Source organism: Podarcis vaucheri (assembly GCF_965113315.1).
Source record: "Podarcis vaucheri genome assembly, chromosome: 13".
Lineage (NCBI taxonomy): Eukaryota > Metazoa > Chordata > Lepidosauria > Squamata > Lacertidae > Podarcis > Podarcis vaucheri.
This window is the reverse complement of record NC_138751.1, coordinates 4245851-4269097: the sequence shown is the minus strand read 5'-3', so window position 1 is coordinate 4269097 and position 23247 is coordinate 4245851. Positions and strand designations below refer to the sequence as shown.

The 23247-nt window shown below is 50.5% G+C and overlaps 1 protein-coding gene across 1 annotated transcript in view; it reads right to left on the bottom strand.

Moving 5' to 3' along the window:
* Window positions 1-20328, bottom strand: part of ACAP1 (ArfGAP with coiled-coil, ankyrin repeat and PH domains 1) — a 49536-nt gene extending 29208 nt beyond the window's left edge. The window contains exons 1-6 of the mRNA XM_082197596.1: window positions 20154-20328; window positions 12038-12095; window positions 9822-9941; window positions 3264-3317; window positions 2805-2863; window positions 581-764 (exon numbers count right to left, since the gene is read on the bottom strand). Of these exons, the coding sequence (XP_082053722.1) occupies window positions 581-764; window positions 2805-2863; window positions 3264-3317; window positions 9822-9941; window positions 12038-12095; window positions 20154-20206 (528 nt within the window). The 5' untranslated portion in view covers window positions 20207-20328. The remainder of the gene's footprint in view (window positions 1-580; window positions 765-2804; window positions 2864-3263; window positions 3318-9821; window positions 9942-12037; window positions 12096-20153) is intronic.
* Between the last annotated feature and the right edge of the window lie 2919 nt (window positions 20329-23247).

The following is a 23247-nucleotide window of genomic DNA, read 5'->3' as shown; positions in this document are numbered from 1 at the left end:
CCAGAGCCGAGGAAAGGACCATAGCTGTCAATTTACAGATTTGAAAATAAGGGTCCCGCAGCCTCGAAAATAAGGGATCAGCAGCCAAAATAAGGGATTTTCAGGGCACAGGTATGTTCAACTTCTGAGCCCCTCCGAGCCAATGGCAGAAAGCCCAGCCAGCAGCCAAACGAAGCCTCAAGCGGTGGTTCCCACAGCGCAGAAACCCGGCAAAGGGGATGCAGCAAGGAAAACCACCGTCCCCTCTCTGCTGGGAAGCGCTGAGCAAAGGCGAGTCCCCAGGCAAGGCGGCCGATTTGATTGGCACAGGGCATGCAAGCTCCACCCCCCAGTCGTTCTTAGACTCCTTATTGGGTGAGCAACGCAGCCAAGCAACACAGCTGGAGCCTCCCTCCTCCCTGGCCGGCAGGGAGGGAGGGGGGGAGCTGCTTCCTTTGAAACCCGGGAAATTTAAGGGACATCATCAATAAGGGACAGCAGCGGGACACGGCGCTGGGATAAGGGACTGTCCCGCCAAATAAGGGACGGTTGACAGCTATGGAAAGGACCCAGGAGTCCGAGCTGCCCGCTGGAGGCCCACCTGCAGCACGTAGTCGAGGGCTCGGGCGCGGAAGGTGGTTCGGGCGGCCTTCAGGGCGACCACGGCCTCCTCAGCCTCATGGTGGCGCCGCCGCGGTACTTCGGCGTTGTGGTGCAGGGCACTGGCCAGGCTTTCGCTGCCGCGTTCGAATTCCTTCCGGGTCTCCTTGAACTGCTTCATGTCCCTGAAACACACGTTTCTGTCATATCGCAAAACGGCAAGGAGCCATATTGGATCGGGAAAAACCTCCGCCCTTTCTGGAGACGTGAGGGGGTTGGGATGGAGTATAGCATCTGGAGTATAGCATCAATAGGAGTATAGCATCTAGATCAAGGGAAGTAATCATGCCACTGTATTCTGCTCTGGTCAGACCTCACCTGGAGTACTGGGTCCAGTTCTGGGCACCACAGTTCAAGAAGGACACTGACCAACTGGAACGTGTCCAGAGGAGGGCAACCAAAATGGTCAAAGGCCTGGAAACGATGCCTTATGAGGAACGGCTAAGGGAGCTGGGCATGTTTAGCCTGGAGAAGAGGAGGTTAAGGGGTGATATGATAGCCATGTTCAAATATATAAAAGGATGTCACATAGAGGAGGGAGAAAGGTTGTTTTCTGCTGCTCCGGAGAAGCGGACACGGAGCAATGGATCCAAACTACAAGAAAGAAGATTCCACCTAAACATTAGGAAGAACTTCCTGACAGTAAGAGCTGTTTGACAGTGGAATTTGCTGCCAAGGAGTGTGGTGGAGTCTCCTACTTTGGAGGTCTTTAAGCAGAGGCTTGACAACCATATGTCAGGAGTGCTCTGATGGTGTTTCCTGCTTGGCAGGGGGTTGGACTCGATGGCCCTTGTGGTCTCTTCCAACTCTAGGATTCTATGATTCTATGATTCTAAGGTCAGATTACATCGGCGGTTAGACCACTCTACTTTTGTAGCTACCCAGAGCGGCTGTGGTAACCCAGTTAGATGGGTGAGGTACAAATAAAAATAAAATAAATAAAATAAAATAAAATAAAATAAAATAAAATAAATTATTATTATTATTATTATTACTATTAATATAAGCAACGTAGCAGGGGCCCACACTCCTCTTTCGCACCGTACATAATAAATGTATGCCAATCTACCCAAAATGTTTACTAAAATCTATGGGGCGATTAGCTGAAAGGTTTCAGCTCTCAGGAACTCCTGGAATAATAATAATAATAATAATAATAATAATAATAATAATAATAATAATAATTTATAATACATTTTATTTATACCCCGCCCTCTCCGGCCAGAGCCGAGCTCAGGGTGGTTAACACCAGTAAAATTTGGCGCTGGCAGCTGCCCAAACCACAACTGCCCACAAAATCTAAAGCTTTACATCAGGGGTCAGCAAATTTTTTCAGCAGAGGGCCAGTCCACTGTCCCTCAGACCTTGGGGGGGGGGCGGACTGTATTTTGAAAAAATAAATAAAAACGAACGAAATCCTATGCCCCACAAATAACCCAGAGATGCATTTTAAATAAAAGGACACATTCTACTCATGGAAAAACAAACTGATCCCCGGACCATCTGTGGGCCGGATTTAGAAGGCGATTGGGCTGGATCTGGCCCCCGGGCCTCAGTTTGCCTACCCATGCTTTACATGCATTACAGGGAACCAGGCAGAGGGCCTTCTCGGTGGTGGCACCTGCCCTGTGGAACTCCCTCCCACCAGATGTCAAAGAGAACAACAACTACCAGACTTTTATTAGACATCTGAAGGCAGCCCTGTTTAGGGAAGCTTTTAATGTTTGATGTATTACGGTATTTTAATATTTCGTTGGAAGCCGCCCAGGGTGGCTGGGGTATAAATAAATAATAATAATAATAATTATTATTATTATTATTATTATTATTATTATTATGGCTTGCAATTTTCTCTTTCATAGTGAAGGGCTCCGGAAAGTGTTAGCTGGGTATTTGCAGCAACAGCAGCTGCGAAAAGGGAACCTTACAGGCTCGAGGTATACAAGTGATCTGTGGAACTCACCGCCACAGGAAATGGGAGCAGCTATTGGATCCACCCTCGAAGACCAAACACAGCACGGGACATACAAGAAAGGTTCGACACCCTCCCCCTTTGAAACACAAAACTGCCCCCCACCTGGTCGACCTGTAGCTGCCTTCCTTCTGGTACCCCCCCCCACAAAAAACCGACCCTTCAGAGCGGGCACCCCAATCACAATACATACTCTTTCACCAGACTCTGCAGCTGATATTTGAGGGACTGTTGCGTCGTATCCAGAAGCTCCTACGACAAAGAAAGGCAGGAATATGAAAGGGCCGCAGTTCACCTCCAAGTAGGGCTGCTGCCAGTCCGTGTAGGGACTATTGAGCTATCAGATCAGCATAAGGCAGCTTCCTCTGCTGGGTTAGGACCAGAGCTTACGGATCTCTGCCTCCTTTGCGCACGGAAAAGTACTGGGTCCAAGCCCTGCTATTGCCAGCTAGGTTGGGAATCTCCCTTGACCGAGAGCTGCTGCCAGCCAGTGCACGCAATATAGGGCTAGCTGGACCGATGGTCTCGACTCCTTCCTAGGTTCTCAACCTCTCCCCACCCACATTTGGAGGGTGACGGAGTGGCTGAGCGCCCTTTGGGAAAGAGGAAGGTGCGGGAGGAGGGCGACGGAAAGACGGGTGACGCCGCTCACCTCGTGGCCGTCAATCATCTTCTTCAAGCTCTCGGAAAACTTCTCAAGGCACTCCTGGAAAACAAGGGGAACCGCAGGGTTGGAAGGAAGGGTCCTCCAAAGGTCATCCAGCCCAACCCCGCCTGCGACAAGGGAGGAAATCAAGCAAGGAAGAGAGGCGTTGGGCAGAGGGCACAGAGTTTGGGATCTCCCGGTACCCCTGCTTACTATCTGGGGACCAGAGCAGAGACGGAAGGCACGTTGCAGGCTGGAATCTGCAACGCCTTCTCCTCTAGCCCCAATTTTTTTAAAAAAACCAAGTTTCTAGATCTCATTGTTTCCCCCGTATTTTTTTTCCAGAGCTCGTTGTGGGCTGCAGAAATATCCAAGCAGGCTCCAAATTTAGAGACTGACCTGAACGCCCCCCCCCCCCGGCACCCCCAGCCTTAAGCATTCCTCGTTTCGCCCGCCACAAACAGCCCTCGGTTTACTCAGAGGGAAGTGGTGGGCGCTGCTGTTTGACTTGAAACCACCACATCGAATGCAAAAGCCCTTTCGGTCCGGCTACTCATGACAAAGTGGCGGGAAGGCGATGTGCGGTCACCTAAACACCCCCCCAACACACATGCGGCAAAAACATGCAGCGGCGGTGTGCGTCAGTATAGCTTCCTGCCCACGCCAGAAATTCAACGCTCACAAGTGGTGTTGGGGGATGAGTGTTCAGACCCCTGGGCTCTCACTTGTGGGGTGCCTCAGGGTTCTGTCCTCTCCCCCATGCTTTTTAACATCTACATGCAGCCACTGGGAGAGATCATCAGGAGGTTTGGGCTGGGTGTCCATCAATATGCGGATGATACCCAGCTCTACCTCTCTTTCAAATCAGAACCAGTGAAGGCGTGAAGGTCCTGTGTGAGTGTCTGGAGGCGGTTGGAGGATGAATGGCGGCTAACGGATTGAGGTTGAATCCTGACAAGACAGAAGTACTGTTTTTGGGGGACAGGAGGCGGGCGGGTGTGGGGGACTCCCTGGTCCTGAATGGGGCAACTGTGCCCCCGAAGGACCAGGTGCGCAGCCTGGGAGTCATTTTGGGCGCACCGCTGTCCATGGAGGCGCAGGTCAGTTCTGTGTCCAGGGCGGCTGTCTACCAGCTCCATCTGGTACGCAGGATGAGACCCTCCCTGCCTGCGGACTGTCTCACCAGAGTGGTGCAAACTCTGGTTATCTCCCGCTTGGACTACTGCAATGCGCTCTACGTGGGGCTACCTTTGAAGGTGACCCGGAAACTGCAACTAATCCAGAATGTGGCAGCCAGACTGGGGACTGGGAGCGGCCGCCGGGACCACATAACACTGGTTCTGAAAGACCCACATTGGCTCCCAGGACGTTTCCAAGCACAATTCAAAGTGTTGGTGCTGACCTTTAAAGCCCTAAATGGCCTCAAAGGCCCAGTAGACCTGAAGGAGTGTCTCCACCCCCATCATTCAGCCCAGACACTGAGGTCCAGCTCCGAGGGCTTTCTGGCGGTTCCCTCCCCGCGAGAAGCCAAGTTACAGGGAACCAGGCAGAGGGCCTTCTCGGTGGTGGCGCCCGCCCTGTGGAACGCCCTCCCTTCAGATGTGAAGGAAACAAGCAGCTATCTTCTCCTTAAAAGACATCTGAAGGCAGCCCTGTTCAGGGAACTTTTTAATATTTAATGCTGTATTGTTTTTAACACTCGATTGGGAGCTGCCCAGAGTGGCTGGGGAAACTCAGCCAGATGGGCGGGGTATAAATAATAAATTATTATTATTATTACAACTTTCCTCCTCCCAAAAAGGAAACCTGGGAACTGCAGTTTGCGGCGGTTGCTGGGAGTTACAGTTTGGCGAAGGGGAGAACTACAGTTCCCAGGTTCCTCTCGGGGGGGGGGGAGTCATGCGCTTTAAGTGCACAGTGTCGCACACAGCCTGTTTCCTATGTTCCTGTTTCAGGCTGCTGTTCTGCGGCAGGACACATGCCTGGCACGCAGAAGGTTTTAGGTTCAATCCCCAACAGCACGTCCGGGTAGGGCTGTCAAAAAGACTTGAAATCTTAGAGAGTTGCTGCTAGCTACATACCGTATTTTTTGCTCTATAGGTTGCACTTTCTCCCCTCCAAAATGAAGGGGAAATGTGTGTGTGTCTTATGGAGCGATTGCAGGCTCCTGGGCTTCAGCGATAGCAACGCGAAGCCTCCGAAGCGCAGAGAGAGCGCTCTCTCTGCGCTCCGGAGGCTTCGTGTTGCTCTCACTGAAGTCTGGAGAGCGAGAGGGGTTGGTGCGCACCACAGCCTCTCGCTCTCCGGGCTTCAGGAATAGCCGCCTGGAGCCTGCGGAGCGCAGCGCGAGTTCTCCTGGCTTCGGCAATAGGAACCCGAAGCCCGCGGAGCACAGCGGAAACTCGGGCTGAGCTCCGAAGGCTTCAGGGATCTTTGAGTCCCCACAAGCTCGGGGGGGGGCAGCAGGAAGGCTTTGCACAGCCTTTGCACTGCTCCCCGACCTGGTCTTTGTTTTTGTTTTTTTTAAAGATATTTATTAAGAACATTTTTTGAATATAAGAAAAAATAAAAAATAAACATACGAAATAATAAGCAGTTAAAAGCACACATTAATTTTCAATAACATAACTTCCATACCCTTATTTCCTCCAACCTCCTCATACTTCCCTTCTTTGTATTCCATTTCAGTTTGTTAGTTCAGCAAATCCTTACCATTAAACTTTTACCCATTTATAATCCTTTTTTCATATCTCCTAAAGCATTACAGCTGGAAACCGCTTAGTTTCTATCCAACATCTTTCTAACATCCATTAATTTTACAATATTTCTTTAAGTAGTCTTTAAATTTCTTCCAGTCTTCTTTCACCGACTCTTCTCCCTGGTCTCGGATCCTGCCAGTCATCTCAGCCAATTCCATGTAGTCCCCGACCTGGTCTTTGAGGCTGGCAGTGGGGGAAAGCAGCGCTTCGCCCCACAAGCCCCAAAGAGCAGGTCAAAAGGAACCCGAAGCCTGCGGAGCCCAGCGGGAAATCCCCCCACCCTCCGAAGGCTTCGGGTTGCCTTCACTGAAGCCTCCAGAGCGAGAGGGGTCAGTGCGCACCGACCCCTCTCGCGCTCCAGGCTTCCAAGGGAGCCGCCTGAAGCCTCCAGAGCGGAGCCTTCGGGTTGCCTTCACTGAAGGCGACTGAACGCACCTTGAATGCACCAAACGCACCTTGTTTTAGAGGGGGAGAACAAGAAAAAAATACCGTATTTTTTGCACCATAACACTCACTTTTTTCCTCCTAGAAAGTAAGGGGAAATGTCTGTGCGTGTTATGGAGGGAATGCCTACGGGTGGCCGGGGGGGGATCTGCTGCAGTTGTGAACAGAGGATCCATGGTTCCCCTTCCTTCCCTCCTCCGTGGCTCGCTTTGAAACAGCAAAGCAGGAGAGGAGCCGCTTACACAGGTGTAAGCGGCTCCTGTCTGGTTGGCTGCTTTAAACCGTGCTCTCTGTCCCTCTCTCCTCCCCACTCAGCTCGCTAAATAGCAGCAAAGCTTTTCAGCTCTCTAAGCCGGGGAGGAGGGAGAGAAGCAGAGCCTGCTTGCTTTAAAGGAGCAAAGCGGGAGAGGAGAGGAGCCTTCTCCCCTTATACCCCTCTTCTGCATTATTAGCAGCATCCTTCTCCACCCACCCCACGCATGCTTCTTCTCCCCTTATACCCCTCTTCTGCATTATTAGCGGCATCCTTCTCCACCCACCCCACGCATGCTTCTTCTCCCCTTATACCCCTCTTCTGCATTATTAGCAGCATCCCTCTCCACCCACCCCACACGTGTCCCTTGTCCCTTGAGTGCTTTTCCTTCCCTCCCCACTTAAAACGTGGTTACAAAGCATGGATCCACATGGATCCTCAGGATTTTTGCATTGGGCTACCCCAAACTCACTGTCAGATCACATGTCTGTGGCCACAGCATGAACCACAAAAATCATACATCCACTGTTTCGTTTAGAATTTTTCCCCCCTTGTTTTACTCCTCTAAAAACTACGTGTGTGTTATGGTCGGGTGCGTGTTATAGAGCGAAAAATACGGTAATTCTCCCCTTCCTTGCTCAGCGCCCCTTCAGCCAAGCGGCAAGAGAAACGGAGCCCCTTCCATTTCTCCTGTTGCTTCGCTGAAGGGGCGCTGAGCAGAGAGGGGGAGAATTATTTTTTTCTCGTTCTCCCCCTCTAAAGCAAGGTGCGTCCTATGGTCAGGTGTGTCCTATAGAGCAAAAAATGCGGCAGGTGGCAACAAAACAGTTTCCATCTCTTTTTAATTCAGCGCCGATTTTAAAGTTTTATGCGGACATTTTAAAAAAACTTTTTAAAAAAGGCTTCTACTGATAGTTCTAATTTCAGGTACGTAGCCGTGCTGGTCTGACACAGTCGAAATAAAAATAATAAAAAATAAGAAACTGTCCGGTAGCACCTTAGAGACCAACTAAGTTTGTTCTGGTATAAGCTTTCGTATCTGAAGAACTGTGCATGCACACAAAAGCTTATACCCAGAACAAACTTAATTGGTCTCTGAGGTGCTACTGGACAATTTTTTATGTTAATTTTATTTTAATTTTGATAATAATAATAATAATAATAATAATAATAATAATAATAATAATTTATTATTTATACCCCGCCCATCTGGCTGGGTTTCCCCAGCCACTCTGGGCGGCTTCCAAAAGAATATTAAAATACTATGATACATCAAACATTAAAAGCTTCCCTGAACAGGGCTGCCTTCAGATGTCTTCTAAATGTCAGAGCCATCCACTCTGGGTGGCTTCCAACAGAACACTAAAATACAATAGCCTTTTAAACATTAAAAGCTTCCCTAAACAGGGCTGCCTTCAGATGTCTTCTAAAAGTCTGGTAGTTGTTGTTCTCTTTTGACATCTGGTGGGAGGGCGCTCCACAGGGCGGGGGCCACTACCGAGAAGGCCCTCTGCCTGGTTCCCTGTAACTTGGCTTCTCGCAGCGAGGGAACCGCCAGAAGGCCCTCAGAGCTGGACCTCAATGTCCGGGCAGAACGATGGGGGTGGAGACGCTCCTTCAGGTATACTGGACTGAGGCCGTTTAGGGCTTTAAAGGTCAGCACCAACACTTTGAATTGTGCTCGGAAACGTACTGGGAGCCAACATAGGTCTTTCAAGACTGGTGTTATATGGTCTCGGCGGCCGCCCCCAGTCCCCAGTCTAGCTGCTGCATTCTGGATTAATTGCAGTTTCCGGGTCACCTTCAAAGGTAGCCCCACATAGAGCGCATTGCAGTAGTCCAAGCGGGAGATAACCAGAGCATGCGCCACTCTGGACGCACAGTCTGCGGGCAGATAGGGTCTCATCCTGCGTACCAGATGGAGCTGGTAAATAGCTGCCCTGGACACGGATTTAACCTGTGCCTCCATGGACAGCTGTGAGCCCAGAATGACTCCCAGGCTGCGCACCTGGTCCTTTAGGGGCACAGTTACCCCATTCAGGACCAGGGAGTCCCCCACACCTGCCCGCCTCCTGCCCCCTAAAAACAGTCCTTCTGTCTTGTCAGGATTCAACCTCAATCTGTTAGCCGCCATCCATGATAGTTCCTGTTATACACAAATCTCCAAATGGGTCCGAACTTCAATGTCTAAAACTGGTAGATGTCACGCTAAGGGTGGCCAAATTCTGTGCAACTGCCATAAAACTGTACTACCAAAATGATTAAGGTTTTAAATGATGATTTTAGGCTATATTTTAGTGATCAAGATTTAATATATATATTAACTGCCACTATATCTGAAATGTCTCTGCTATACCCTGTTGCAATTCAATGTATTCCTGCTGTGTTTTATGATTTTCCACATATTGTAAGTGACCCGTAACTGGTTTGTGACCGTAATAATAAAATTCTTTTCTATTTTGATAGTTCTCTTGTTTCATTCTCAGGTAAATCGCTTTGGGGGGTTGTTGCTGTTTTAAAAAACACTCAAGCAGCCTGTAAATTTTACAAAATAAAACAAATAAATAAGAAACGACGCGTCAGGTGGAACCTGAGAGATGGGGCTCCCCTAGGGCCCAGGCACTCGCCTGCAAAGGGCACTCTGCGCATGCTCAGAGGCACTGCCTAGGCACAGCTAAGCCCCCGGCTATGAAAACAGGTTCTAAGGGGTGGAGAACTGGCTCCAGGTCACCCGGTCGCCCTGCCCCACTCCCAGACCTCAAATAAAATGGCGCAATTAGGTGATTAACGATGTTTACCTGCACCCGGTCACCTCGCTGCTAAGCCAACGCTCCCCCCCCAAAAAAAGGTGTGCCCAAAAATCACAGCTCCTTTCGTGACCCCCCCAGGCCTCGGCAAAACCCGTCTTTCAAGACCAGTGGCTCGGCAAACGCCGGGCAGGCTAGCTCAGGCAAGAAAGCGACCTTTCCCCTTCTACACCCCACATTCGAACGAGATGCCCCTCCGCCTTGGTATCTGGGCTCGCACACCTTTCCTCTTTCCTCTTCCCTCCTCCTCCACCTTTCCTCCAGGCACAATCGCCTGTTCTTGCCCCCCGAGCAAACTTACGCTCATCATGGTGTCCCCCGGGGAATTCTGAGACAGCTCCTGGACCCCGGAGACGAAATTCTTGCTGTGGGCGCAGTATTGCCGCCCCGAATCTAGCATCGTGGTGCAGAGTTTGAGGAGCTGGGGGTGGGCAGGAGAGAGGGGGCAATAAACAGGGAGGTCAGGCGGCGCGAGAGACGGGCAGGGGTGCCGGCCAACGCCAGCCCGCTGCCAGGGAAGGCAGAACAACGCTCCTCCCCATGTGGAAATCTCAGCTTTCCCTCCCTCCCAGCTCATTTTTACTGCAAATAATAATAATAATTTTATTATTATTATTATTATTATTATTATTATTATTATTATTATTATTTATACCCCGCCCTTCCCAGCCAGAGCCGGGCTCAGGGCGACTAACACCAATAAAATCACAGTAAAACCTAATAGGGGGGGGGAATAAAAATTAAAAAACCAATTTAAAATACAGATTAAAATGCAATTTAAAATGCAGCCTTGTTTTAAAAGTAGCCGATAAATCAAGACCATAAGGGGAGGGAAACATAAGGGTCAGACTGAGTCCAAACCAAAGGCCAGGCGGAACAGACCCCATCGCTCATGGTCCGTACGAATCGGCAGCCCCCAGCAGCTTCAGACATCCCATAATAGCACATCTCTTTGCCCAAGCATTCCCTATCCAATAAGACTGGACCCTGTCGCTACCGAATTCCTGTTCTTACGATGCGGTTCATAAATAAGCCCCAAGCTTTTCACAGCCGTGAATAAGCAACCGTGATATTTTGTTTATTCGTTGAATTTGCAAACCCCACCAAAGAGCTGAAGATGGCAGCTACCTGCTCCCTCCCATCTCCCAATTTATTCCGCACAACAACTTTGCGAGGGAGGCCGGGAGAGGCAGTTAAGGGTCATAGCTGCGTGGAGATTTGAACCCAGGTCTCCCAAGGTCGGGGTCCAACACTCTAACCGCTACATTGCAAACCGCCCTCTGGTCCTGGGATGAAAGGCAGTGCAAAATTCAATAAATAATAATACGCCACACTTGAGTAGGCAAGGAAATGAGTTCAATGGGACTTGGCAGGGCTTGTGAATAAATACGAATGCGGCAAAGCCATCCTCTTTCGGCACTGGAAGATCGACCAGATCCAGCTCTCAAATTCTAGGATCCCTCGTGTTTAAACACAGCATGCTTGCATTTAAGAGGTTGGGATCCCATCAGTCTGCAAAGCCAGAGGCCGACTGAGTTGCAGGCTGGAGTCTGCCTGTGCCTGAACAACCACAGATTCTCCCCACAGATTCTCACAGCCTATGCCCACCTCACGAAGTTGTTGTGAAGAAGACGAGGATCAGGGGAGAGAGAACCACAAGTTCCGCCGAGGAAAAACAGGATCTTTAAAAATGGAAATTCGGGTGGGGAAAAATTGTGTGTGTGTGTGTGTGTGTGTGTGTATCCGTGTGTGTGTATATATATATATCCGTTTTGTGATTCTCTTCGTCTAGCGGTTTTTTCGTCTTGCGAAGCAAGCCCATTGAAGGATTAGCGGATTAGCGCTATTAGCAGCTTTTAGCGGCTTTTAGCGGCTTATCTGCTGATCTGATGAGCTGATAAGCGGCTTAGCGGCTTAGAAAAGGGGGGGAGGGAAAAAAACCAGCAGGAACTCGCAAGACATTGTCGTCTTGCGAAGCAAGCCCATAGGAAATTCGTTTTGCGAAGCACCTCCAAAACGGAAAACTCTTTCGTCTAGCGAGTTTTCCGTCCTGCGAGGCATTCGTCTTGTGGGGCACCACTGTATATACAGTCATACCTTGGGTTTCAGACGCTTCAGGTTGTGTTTTTTCGGGTTAAGGACCCGCCAAAACCCGGAAGCACCAGAACAGGTTACTTCCGTGTTTCGGCGGTCGCGCATGCACAGAAGCACTAAATTGTGCTTTGCGCATAAGCGACGAATCGCAACCTGCGCATGCGCAAAGTTTTTGCCTTGCAAGGCCTGCACGGTGTGGGCCCCGGATAGGTCTAAGGATGCTTCATCCCATGTGACCCCAAAGCCCCTCTGCCCTTTCTGGGTTTTTACAGCCGTGTCAACAAGCTTTTCTGCTCGAGCTTGTGGGAAAGAATTTGCCGTTTCCCCAGGAGCGAGTCCATCTATCGACAAGAGAAGGAGCCCTTTGCAAAGTCTCCCACCGCACAGCTCAGCACCCTTGCAAGCCGATCGCCGCTTCCTCACCTTTTCCAGTTGAGACTCCAAAGCAGAGACCTCCGTTTCCACCGTCTCAATGGCAGCCCTGAGGTTGGGGGGCGAGGGAAATAAGAGGGCGGAGAGAAATATCAGCACAGGTGCATAACCGGGATTTAACATGGGTTCAAGGTCTGCATCAGCCACAGACCTAATAATAATAATAATAATAATAGTAGTAATAATAATATTTATACCCCGCCCATCTGGCTGAGTTTCCCCAGCTACTCTGGGCGGCTAGCAATCGAGTGTTAAAAACAAAACAGGATTAGATATTAAAAACTTCCCTAAACAGGGCTGCCTTCAGATAAGATAGCTGCTTATTTCCTTGACATCTGTAGGGAGGGTGTTCCACAGGGAGAGCGCCACCACCGAAAAGGCCCTCTGCCTGGTTCCCTGTAACCTCACTGCTCGCAGGGAGGGAACCGCCAGAAGGCCCTCAGAGCTGGACCTCAGTGTCCGGGCTGAATGATGGGGGTGGAGACGCTCCTTCAGGTCTACTGGGCCTTTGAGGCCGTTTAGGGCTTTCAAGGTCAGCACCAACACTTTGAATTGTGCTCGGAAACGTACTGGGAGCCAAAGCAGATCTCTCAGGACCGGTGTTATGTGGTCTCAGCGGCCGCTCCCAGTTACCAGTCTAGCTGCCGCATTCCGGATTAGTTGTAGTTTCCAGATCACCTTCAAAGGTAGCCCCACGTAGAGCGTGTTGCAGTAGTCCAGGCGAGAGATAACCAGAGCATGCGCCACTCTGGAGAGACAGACAGCGGCCAGGAAGGGTCTCATCCTGCGCACCAGATGGAGCTGGTAGACAGCTGCCCTGGACACAGAACTGACCTGCGCCTCCATGGACAGCTGTGAGTCCAGAATGACTCCCAGGGTGCACACTGGGTCCTTCAGGGGCACAGTTGCCCCATTCAGGACCAGGGAGGCCCCCACACCTGCCCGCCTCCTGTCCCCCCAAAACAATACTTCTGTCTTGTACATGGCCTGGGGGAAACCATTCACTCTGCCTCTATTTCCCACTTTACGTATGAAGATTATACCAGTTGCTGGAAACTGTGGAAGGCGGAGAGTGCTCTCGCACTCAGCTCCCGCTTCCCAGCTTCTCTACAAGGCAACTGTTTAGCCACCAGAACATCACCTCCCATTTCACCCATTCCACTGGCAAACGGGTCTTGCCATCAGAAAGCTCTTCCTAATGTTTCCTGAGAATCGCCCTTCTTGAAACTCGAATCTATTGGATTGGGTTCTACCCTCCGAAAAACAAGCTTGTTCCTTCTTCCATGGGGCAGGCCTCCAGATATTTGAAGATGGCTCTCATATCTCCTCTTTTTCAGGCTAAACATGGCCAGCTCCTTCAACCACTCCTCATATGGCTCGGTTTCCAGACCCTCAATCATCTTGGTCACCCTCCTCGGCACACCTTCCTTTTTAAAATTATGTATTTTATCAGATCCTGCAGGGCCCTGTTCTCATGAGACAGAGCGTACCACCAGGCTGGAGCCAATGTTGAAAAGGCCCTGGCTCTGGTTGAGGCTAATCTGACTTCCTTACGGACTGGGATTTCTAAAGATAAAGGTAAAGGGACCCCTGACCATTAGGTCCAGTCCTGACCGACTCCGGGGTTGCGGCGCTCATCTCGCTTTACTGGCCGAGGGAGCCGGCGTACAGCTTCCGGGTCATGTGGCCAGCATGACAAAGCCGCTTCTGGTGAACCAGAGCAGCGCACGGAAACGCCGTTTACCTTCCTGCCAGAGCGGTACCCATTTATCTACTTGCACTGGTGTGCTTTTGAACTGCTAAGTGGGCAGGAGCAGGGACTGAGCAACGGGAACTCACCCTGTCACGGGGATTCGAACCGCCGACCTTCTGATCGGCAAGCCCTAGGCTCTGTGGTTTAACCCACAGCGCCACCCGCGTCCCTGACCTGGGACCTCTAGGGTGTTGCTATTTATGGACCTTAAGGTCCTCTGTGGGGCATACCAGTTAGCAGGACAGGAACTTGCAAGAAAAGACCATCTGTACAGGAGCTAGGAAGGGGAGCCCAGGAGCTGAGCTTAGGGGCCGAGTAGCGTTTTAGAAGCACCTCCGTTCTTCTCTGCCAACCCTGAAAGCTGCCTTGCGGTCGCTTCGCAAGCTTCCTGCCTCGGCCGGCGTTGCGACCACTTCCTGCCAGTTGCCTGGAAACCTTTCCTATCCACAGCGAACTGGTTTTGCCGCGCACGAAGAGACTTCTCAGAGTGACAAGCAACTACTATTATTTATTAAATTTGAATGCCGCCCTGTACCCGTAGGTCTCAGGGCAGCTTGCAACACAAAACCGCAACATTAAAAAACAACAACACACATACACACAATATAAAAGGCCCGGTCTGCACCATGGCTTCCCCCTCCTCCTGCCCAAGGATTCCTGGGAATTGTAGTTTGCTAAGGGTGCCGAGAGCCTTAAAAAGCAGACATCACCTTGCCAACAAAGGTCCATATAGTGAAAGCTCTGGTTTTCCCAGCAGTGATGGATGGAAGTGAGAGCTGGACCATAAAGAAGGCTGATCACCGAAGAATTGATGCTTTTGAATTCTGGTGCTGGAGGAGACTCTTGAAAGTCCCATGGACTGCAAGAAGATCCAACCTCTCCATTCTGAAGGAAATCAGCCCTGAGTGCTCACTGGAAGGAGGCTCCAAGTCTTTGGCCACCTCATGAGAAGAGAAGACTCCCTGGAAAAGACCCTGATGTTGGGAAAGATGGAGGGCACAAGGAGAAGGGGATGACAGGGGACAAGATGGTGGGACAGTGTTCTTGAAGTGACCAGCATGAGTTTGACCAAACTGCGGGAGGCAGTGGAAGACAGGAGTGCCTGGCATGCTCTGGTCCATGGAGTCACGAAGAGTCCGACTCGACTAAACAACTAAACAACAACAACAAAGGGTGCCCAGAGTTGCCCTGGTTTTCAGGACCCGTCTGAGTCTTGCGATTGTTGTTCTGTTTTTAATGCTGCGTTTTCACGTGATATGTGGAAAATTTGGGGTTGGCTTTCGCAGCCCAGCTCTCCATCTGGGTGTTTAGTGTCTCCTAAGTCCACGGTTGGCAATGAGCGGAGGGCAGCCCCTAATTTTTCCATATAACAAATGCTATGACCAACCCTGGGACCTTGGGGTGAAAGGAAGGTAATAAGTAAATAAGTAAATGAGAGATGACCCCCGTGCATAGCAGGGGGTTGGGCTAGATGACCGTACGGGTCCCTTCGAACTCTATAATTCTATTATTCAAATCCTAGAGTGGCTCAACAATCAATAATTATTATTATTATTATTATTATTATTATTATTATTATTATTATTTATTTGTACCCCGCCCATTTGGCTGGGTTTCCCCAGCCACTCTGGGCGGCTTCCAGCAAAGATTAAAAACACATTAAAATGTGACACATTTTAAAAACTTCACTGAACAGGGCTGCCTTACAGAGAACTGTAGATCTGTGAAGGGGAATAGGCGGGACTACCAACTGCTCTCAGCGCCCAGAACAAACTAGAGTTCCCAAGATTCTTTTTTTTTGGGGGGGGGGGAGAAAAACCTGACTGCTGCTTTAAATCTTCAGTGTATATGGGTCCAACTACAATTTCTATGTTACATGGACCTCTGGAAAGAGTCGGGAATAAACTCTTCCAGGCAACGGCTTAGAATTGCAAAAGGGGGCCACTGAGATATCACAAATAATGGCTTTTTAAAAAAATTGCCAAGTCTTTCTTGGAACAGGCATTTTGGTGACAGAGGCATCGTAAGGAGGCTGCAAAATTGGGTGAGGAGGAGCACCCATCCCATAATAAGACACCCACCCTAAGCAGCACACTCATGCATGTGGTCTGGTAGGCCGGAATATTATTATTATTATTATTATTATTATTATTATTATTATTACCCCACCCATCTGGTTGGGCTCCCCCAGCCACTCTGGGTGGCTTCCAACAAAATATTAAAATACAGTAATGCATCAAACATTAAAAGCTTCCCTAAAGAGGGCTGCCTTCAGATGTCTTCTAAAAGTCTGGTAGTAGTTGTTCTCTTTGACATCTGGTGGGAGGGCGTTCCACAGAGCGGGTGCCACCACCAAGAAGGCCCTCTCTGCAGGGAGACCAACAGGAGGCCTGATTCCCAAATTTTGCCTGGTTTCTGGCTTTTACTTGAGTTACCTAGATTGGAGGTGACTAAGCCATTTCTCACCTTCTCACCCCTTGCCTTTTCCTGTAAGACCTATTGCAGTCGTTAAGAGTCGTCAACAGGCTCATCTCAGCTATCTGCCAATCTCCCATTCCCACCACCCTTCTGAGTAATACCCCTCCCCACCTTCTCACTATATAGAAGGATCTGGCAACTTCTGTTTCAGTGTATCTGAAGAAGTGTGCATGCGCACGAAAGCTCATACCAAGAACTAACTTAGTTGGTCTTTAAGGTGCTACTGGAAGGAATTTTTTTATCTAGATTGGAGGTACTCTGTAAGCACCTCCAATCTGGGTTCCCACTCCAGCTGCTCAACACAGGCCATTTCAAGATGGCCGCCGCGCACATGTCCCCCACAATGCACCAGGGCTATGGCTCAAACCGGAGCGGAAGAAACTCAGAAGCAACTCCGGCGAGGAGGGAAGTGTGGCAAAACCACAGGAAGCGAGGAGGAAGGCAGCAAGGCGGACGGGCATCAAACACAAAGCACAAGTTTGACGATGCTACGACACACCCAAAAAAAGTGTGTGTGTGTGTTTTGTGGAAAGAGAGAGAGAATGGCCCAGCCTTTCTCAGCTGGGGAAAGAGAAGCATTTTTAAAACCACCCACTGGGCGTACCACCAGAGGAAAATTGTGGCAGAACATCCTACAAGTGGAAATCAGTGACGCCTGGAAACAATCTCTCATGTCCCAGCCACACACAGCTGGAGAATGGAAACCATGAGGACACCGTCTGTGACTCTCAGGGCCATGTTCACGTTCAGAGCCATTTCACTCTGAGAAGGCGTTGCTTCCCCCAAAGAGTCCTGGGAGCTGTAGTTTGGTGAAGGGCGCCGAGGGTGTTGCCAGGAGACCCCATATTTCCCCTCCGAGAGCTACAATTCCCAGAGCTCCCTGAGAAGAGAGGCTGACTGCTAAACCGTTCTGGGAATCGTAGCTCCGTGAGGAGAAATAAAGGGCTCTCCGAACAACTCTCAGCAGCCTTAAACTCCCAGAAGTCTCTGGGGGAAGCCATGGCGCTTTGAAGTGTTGTCATATAAAGCAGGATCAGACCATTTTACACAATCATGGCTTCCCCCCAAAGAATTCTGGGAGCTGAGAGTCAGGAGCTGGTTCCTATTTCCTTCTCAGAGAGCGAATGTTCCCAGAATTCCCTGGTTGAACTATCATGGCTTCACCCAAGGAATTCTGGGAGCCGTAGTTTGGTTAAGAGTGCTGAGCGTTGTCAGGTGAGCCCCACCCACAGAGCTACAATTCCCAGAGCGAAATAAAAAAATTTCCTTCCTGTAGCACCTTAAAGACCAACTAAGTTAGTTCTTGGTATAAGCTTTCGTGTGCATGCACACTTCTTCAGATACATCATCTCCACACTTCTTCTGTGTATCTGAAGAAGTGTGCATGCACACGAAAGCTTATACCAAGAACTAACTTAGTTGGTCTTTAAGGTGCTACAGGAAGGAATTTTTTTTATTTTGACTATGGCAGACCAACACGGCTACCCATCTGTAACTAATTCCCAGAGCGGTTTAACAGCCAGTCACTCTTTTCCAGGGAACTCTGGGAGTTGCAGTTCTGTAAGGGTGTGCCTAACAACTACGAGCACCCTTATCAAACTACAGTTACCAGGATTCCTTGGGTGGGTGGGGGAAACCATGGCTGTTTAAAGCAACATGCTACTGCTGGTGGGGCCTGGCCAAAAGGCTTTTGAGTCCCTCAGCTCTGAAAAATATACAGCCAACGCCATCCTCTTTTATACCACCAGAGAAGACCCTGGGGAGTTGGGGTTCCCCAACAGATTCACCCCTCAAAACATCACTGCCCCACACGGGCATTTGGGGCCAGCCTGAACCGCAATGCTTCAGGGCCGGATCATCGTCATCATTTTAAATTTTTATCTTACAATACTCAAGGTGGTTTACAAGCTGAAGAAACAAAAAATGTACATCTTATAATAATCTAATGCAATACAAAAATGTGATAATGAAACATAACTTTAAAATAGGCAGCCTACATAAAAAGTCACATTCAACAATCAATAAGAATAGTATAAAATAATAATGTCATATAAAAGTTAAACAGAAATCCACTCAATGGATGTGCTTCTCTGCAGAAAGCGGCCCCAAATTTCACACGAATATAGTGGTACCTCGGGTTAAGTACTTAACTCGTTCCGGAGGTCTGTACTTAACCTGAAACTGTTCTTAACCTGAAGCACCACTTTAGCTAATGGGGCCTCCTGCTGCTGCCGCGCCGCTGGAGCACAATTTCTGTTCTCATCCTGAAGCAAAGTTCTTAACCTGAAGCTCTATTTCTGGGTTAGCGGAGTCTGTAACCTGAAGCATATGTAACCTGAAGCGTATGTAACCCGAGGTACCACTGTGCACCCTAGGCACAGAATATGGGGCAACGGTGACTGCCTCACACTGAAACGTGCCAGCTTAGGGGTTTTTTGGGGCCCAAGCGACCCCAGGAACGCTTTCTAGCCTTGCCCCAGTTATCACTTCCTGCCTCCTGGCCCCAGCGTGAGGTCTGCGCTCCCATGTGTACAGGCCGGAAACTCCTGCTAGTGGGGTTTTTTTTTGGGGGGGAGAAGGGGGCACTACCAAAACCACACCACTAGAAATAACCCGCCGTCTTACACCTGCTCTGCCGGATTCTCAAGCGCTGAGTGTGGCGCTAGCTCCTCCATTACAGTTTACGCACCCTGAGCACAGCAGCCCTGACAAACTGGGGTTGCCAACTTACCGCCCCTCACCCAAAAATCACCCCCCCTCCACAAGCCTAGCCTGCTCCTGTGCCATTAGGGACAGGTGGGCAAACAGCAAGGAACAGGGTGATTGCTGCAGCGCTGATTGCTGACACAGGAGCAGAGAGCTGGTTGGAAAGTTGGCAACCCCACCAGCAGCTCGATTTGCTTCACAGTATCATCTCCACACTGTCCCCCCCAGCCCCCAATTTAGTAGTATTTTACACACACACACACACACACACCTCCTGCCACTTCCTGCACTGTCAAACTCCTTTTGTAGCCTGGTGCAAAGGAGAGACGTGGGGAGGAGAAGTGGGGAGCAAAGGGCCCCCAAAAGGGAGGCAAAAACAAGCCCCCCCCAAAAAATGGCAGCTCTCCCCTTATCAAGAGATTCCTGCACGGCAGGGGGTTGGACTAGATGACCCTAAGGGTCCCTATATGATTGGAGAAAACCCCCCACCACCTTCGGAAAAGGAGAAAGAGCGATTGATTCCCTTCCATTCCTTAATATTTCTCCCATCATCAGTGGCTTAGCTGTGGGGGGTGCAGGGGGGGCCGGCCGCACCGGGCGCAACATCTGCGGGATAGGGTTAGGGGGCGCAAATCCACGGGTTAGGGGGCGCAAATCCACAGGTTAGGGGGCGCAAATTACTTGCCTTGCCCCGGGTGCTGACAACCCACGCTACGCCATTGCCCATCATTTAGGGTTCGCCACCGAAGCCCCAGCACTTCTCCCTCTTCCGGACCCCGCCAGTTGGGTCTTTAGCCGCCGCCTCTGCTCTCACCACCAGGCGACACCCCCCTTCTCCAACAACGCAGCCCTCCCTCCCCAAGCGAAAACTCTCCTTCTGAGTTCGTTTGGAAGAAAGGCAGGCCCGGGACGTGATCTCTCCAAGGCCGAAGGAACTGCCGGCTCGTCTCCAACCAGTGGAGGAGGGAGGCGGGCGAAGGCAGGCAGCAGAGCCGTGCGCGGCGGGAGCGAGCGGGGGCGCCGTCTCCGCAAGGCGCGCCGTCGGGGCAGCTGCGTGGGGCCGGGCAGCCCGCCTGCCTCCGCCTGGCACCGGCCGGAGCGCGATGCGTAAAAGCGCACCAGCTGCCTGGCCAAGGGCGCACGGCGCGGCGCGCCAAGCGGACGACCCACCTGAAGCGCGGCGAGTCTTTCAGGCACTCCTCGAAGTCCAGCTTGACCGTCATCGCGGCGCCGTTCCTCCGGGACGCTCCGGGTAGCCCTGGCCGGAGGTGGAGGCGGCGGCGGCGCTGATACCTGGACCAGACCTGCGAGCAGCCGCGCAGAGGCAAGACCAGCCAGGGGCGCGCGGAGGAGCAAGGAGGCGCCGCCGGCAGCGGCTCCTGCTCCGCCCCGGGGCGGGGTGCGCGGCTGCGGGCGGCGCCCGGCGGAGGAGCCATCCTCGCGGCGCCCGGGAGAGGGCAGCAGGGCGCCCCCCCCTTCGGTCTGCGGGACGACCCCGAGCCACGCACGGGCGGCCGGTCTGCGAAACCGAGCGCGCAGCGCCGCCTGGAGCAAGTCTCCGGCAGCTCCGCCCGGTGGGACGACGCCAGCGCACAGGGAGGTGGAGGAGGCGGGTTGGCTGGGAAGTGGGAAGATTCCCGGGCCGAGCCGGCCTTAATCGGGAGGAGCAGGAGGAGTGGAGGGAGGAGCCGGCTGGATACTTGTAAACCGCTTTGAGCGTCTCTGCGGAGTAAGCGGCATATCCGTTTGGTCCGATGCAATGCGAGCAATCGGATCTGGAGCCTGTCTGGATTTATGTGTTACATAAACTTTATATACCGCTTGATTGTTTTAAAAAAAATCTTGGAAAGGTTTGCAAAAAAACAAAAAGTAGATTAAAAACAGTAGTATAAAAGTAGATAAAAAAGTAGACAGCATCTTAAAAAGCAGAGACATCACCTTGCCAGCAAAGGTCCGTATAGTGAAAGCCATGGTTTTCCCAGTAGTGATGTATGGAAGTGAGAGCTGGACCATAAAGACGGCTGATCTCCGAAGAATGGGTGCTTTTGAATTCTGGTGCTGGAGGAGACTCTTGAGAGTCCCATGGACTGCAAGAAGACCAAACCTATCCATTCTGAAGGAAATCAGCCCTGAGTGCTCACTGGAAGGACACATCCTGAAGCTGAGAGTCCAATACTTTGGCCACCTCAGGAGAAGAGAAGACTCCCTGGAAAAGACCCTGATGTTGGGAAAGATGGAGGGCACAAGGAGAAGGGGACGACAGAGGACGAGATGGTGGGACCGTGTTGTGGAAGCTACCAGCATGAGTTTGACCAAACTGCGGGAGGCAGTGGAAGACAGGAGTGCCTGGCGTGCTCTGGTCCAGGGGGTCACGAAGAGTTGGACACGACTAAACGACTCAACAACAACAACAAGATAAAAACAACCATAGAGAAAAGTAGTCGCCAAACTTTCTCAAAAGGGGGCCACCACCCCTTGGTTCCATAAACGCATCCCCCTACTCTCTGAAAAGTTATGTTTGCACTAAGGAAGATCATAACATGGATAATTTCCAAACAGTAACAGTAATTGCACATTTCTTCAAAATCCACTTTAAACTATTTATTTTAATGAATTGAACAGTGGTGATGTTGTTGGTGGTGTCTGTCTTTGGAGACAACGGAGGAGAGCATCTTTGGGGGTGAGGTTAAGCAGTTGGAAGGTTGCAGTGCCAGCTGTGGCTGTAGTAAGACCGATAGGGGAGAGACATGTTTTGTTGCAGCTGGGGCAGAGGAAGGAGTCCGGCTGGGCTGCTGCACCATATCTGGCGATGCAGTCAAACCCCGGTTGTCGAACATAAACCGTTCCGGAAGACCGTTCGACTTCCGAAATGTTCGACGACCAAAAACTAAAAGTAAAAGCCTCAGTACAGTAGGGAAACTCAAAATGGAAGCCACGTAGCACGTTCAGCTTTCAGAAATCATTCGAAAACTGGAGCAGTTACTTCCAGGCTTTTAGCATTCGGGAGCCAAAATGTTCCAAAGCGTTCAGGAACAGAGGTTTGACTGTGCCAGCTTTTTAATGCCCGATGGTCGTTGACACCTCCCACATCTCTCTGCTGCCCCCTTGCCTCTTACCACACCCCCCCCCCACAAACACCCCAGATAATCCCAGCAGCACACTCCCAGGGGGTGGTAGTGCCCCCTTTGGGAACAACTGGCTTACAGCTACTCTATGGAGTAAGCAGTATATAGGTACAGGTAAAGGGTCCAATCGCGGACAACTCTGGGGTTACAGTGCTCATCTCGCTTTATTGGCCGAGGGAGCCGGCGTACAGCTTCCGGATCATGTGACCAGCAGGACTAAGCCGCTTCTGGCGAACCAGAGCAGCGCAAGGAAACGCCGTTTACCTTCCCGCCGGAGAGGTACCTATTTATCTACTTGCACTTTGAGGTGCTTTCAAACTGCTAGGTTGGCAGGAGCAGGGACTGAGCAATGGGAACTCACCCCGTCACGGGGATTCGAACTGCTGACCTTCTGATCGGCAAGTCCTAGGCTCTGTGGTTTAACCCAGAGCGCCACCCTTAAGCAGTATATACATTTTGTTAAATGCAAAGAAAGAAGTATCTCTGGGGTCTGCCCAAATCTTTTAAAAAATAAAAAGCTCACAGAAAAAAAAATCTCAAGACAAATAAAACAACAATTTAAAACCTTTAAAATGCTACCTCTGCTGCTGCTGCTGGTATGTAACGCACACAATTATTTCCAATCTTTATGGATACAGCCTCGTGAATCCATGATACCTTCTTTTTGGGCGACCCCTCATAGACGAGTAAGATTGTATTCCATAAATACGGTTTTAACAATGAGTCCGTAAGTGACACTGGAGGCGAATTCTTCCACAGTGGGGACATTGTATATGTACAGCGGTGCTACCCCAAATGGCCATCGGGAGGTGCTGCAGCACTTTCATTTCTTGCAATGGTTCCCTGGGAGAATTCAGGCTTGCAAGTTAAGAGTCTGCAGGTGTCTAGCCTTCCCTAGGAAAGTAGCCAGCTTCTGGATAACTCCATAGTCCTGGGTCATAATTATTTTAGTTTGTTTACTTTCAGCATTGTTCCACACTTGCTGGGGTTTTTTTTAAACCACAGCATGCAATGCGGTCCGTTCAGTTTAAACAACATTTAAAACAGCGGCTCTCAGGAGACGAGAGGATCACAACTGTGGCGGATCAACTCAAGGACAATCGAAGAATCATTTGAACATTTCAGTCGAATATAGTATC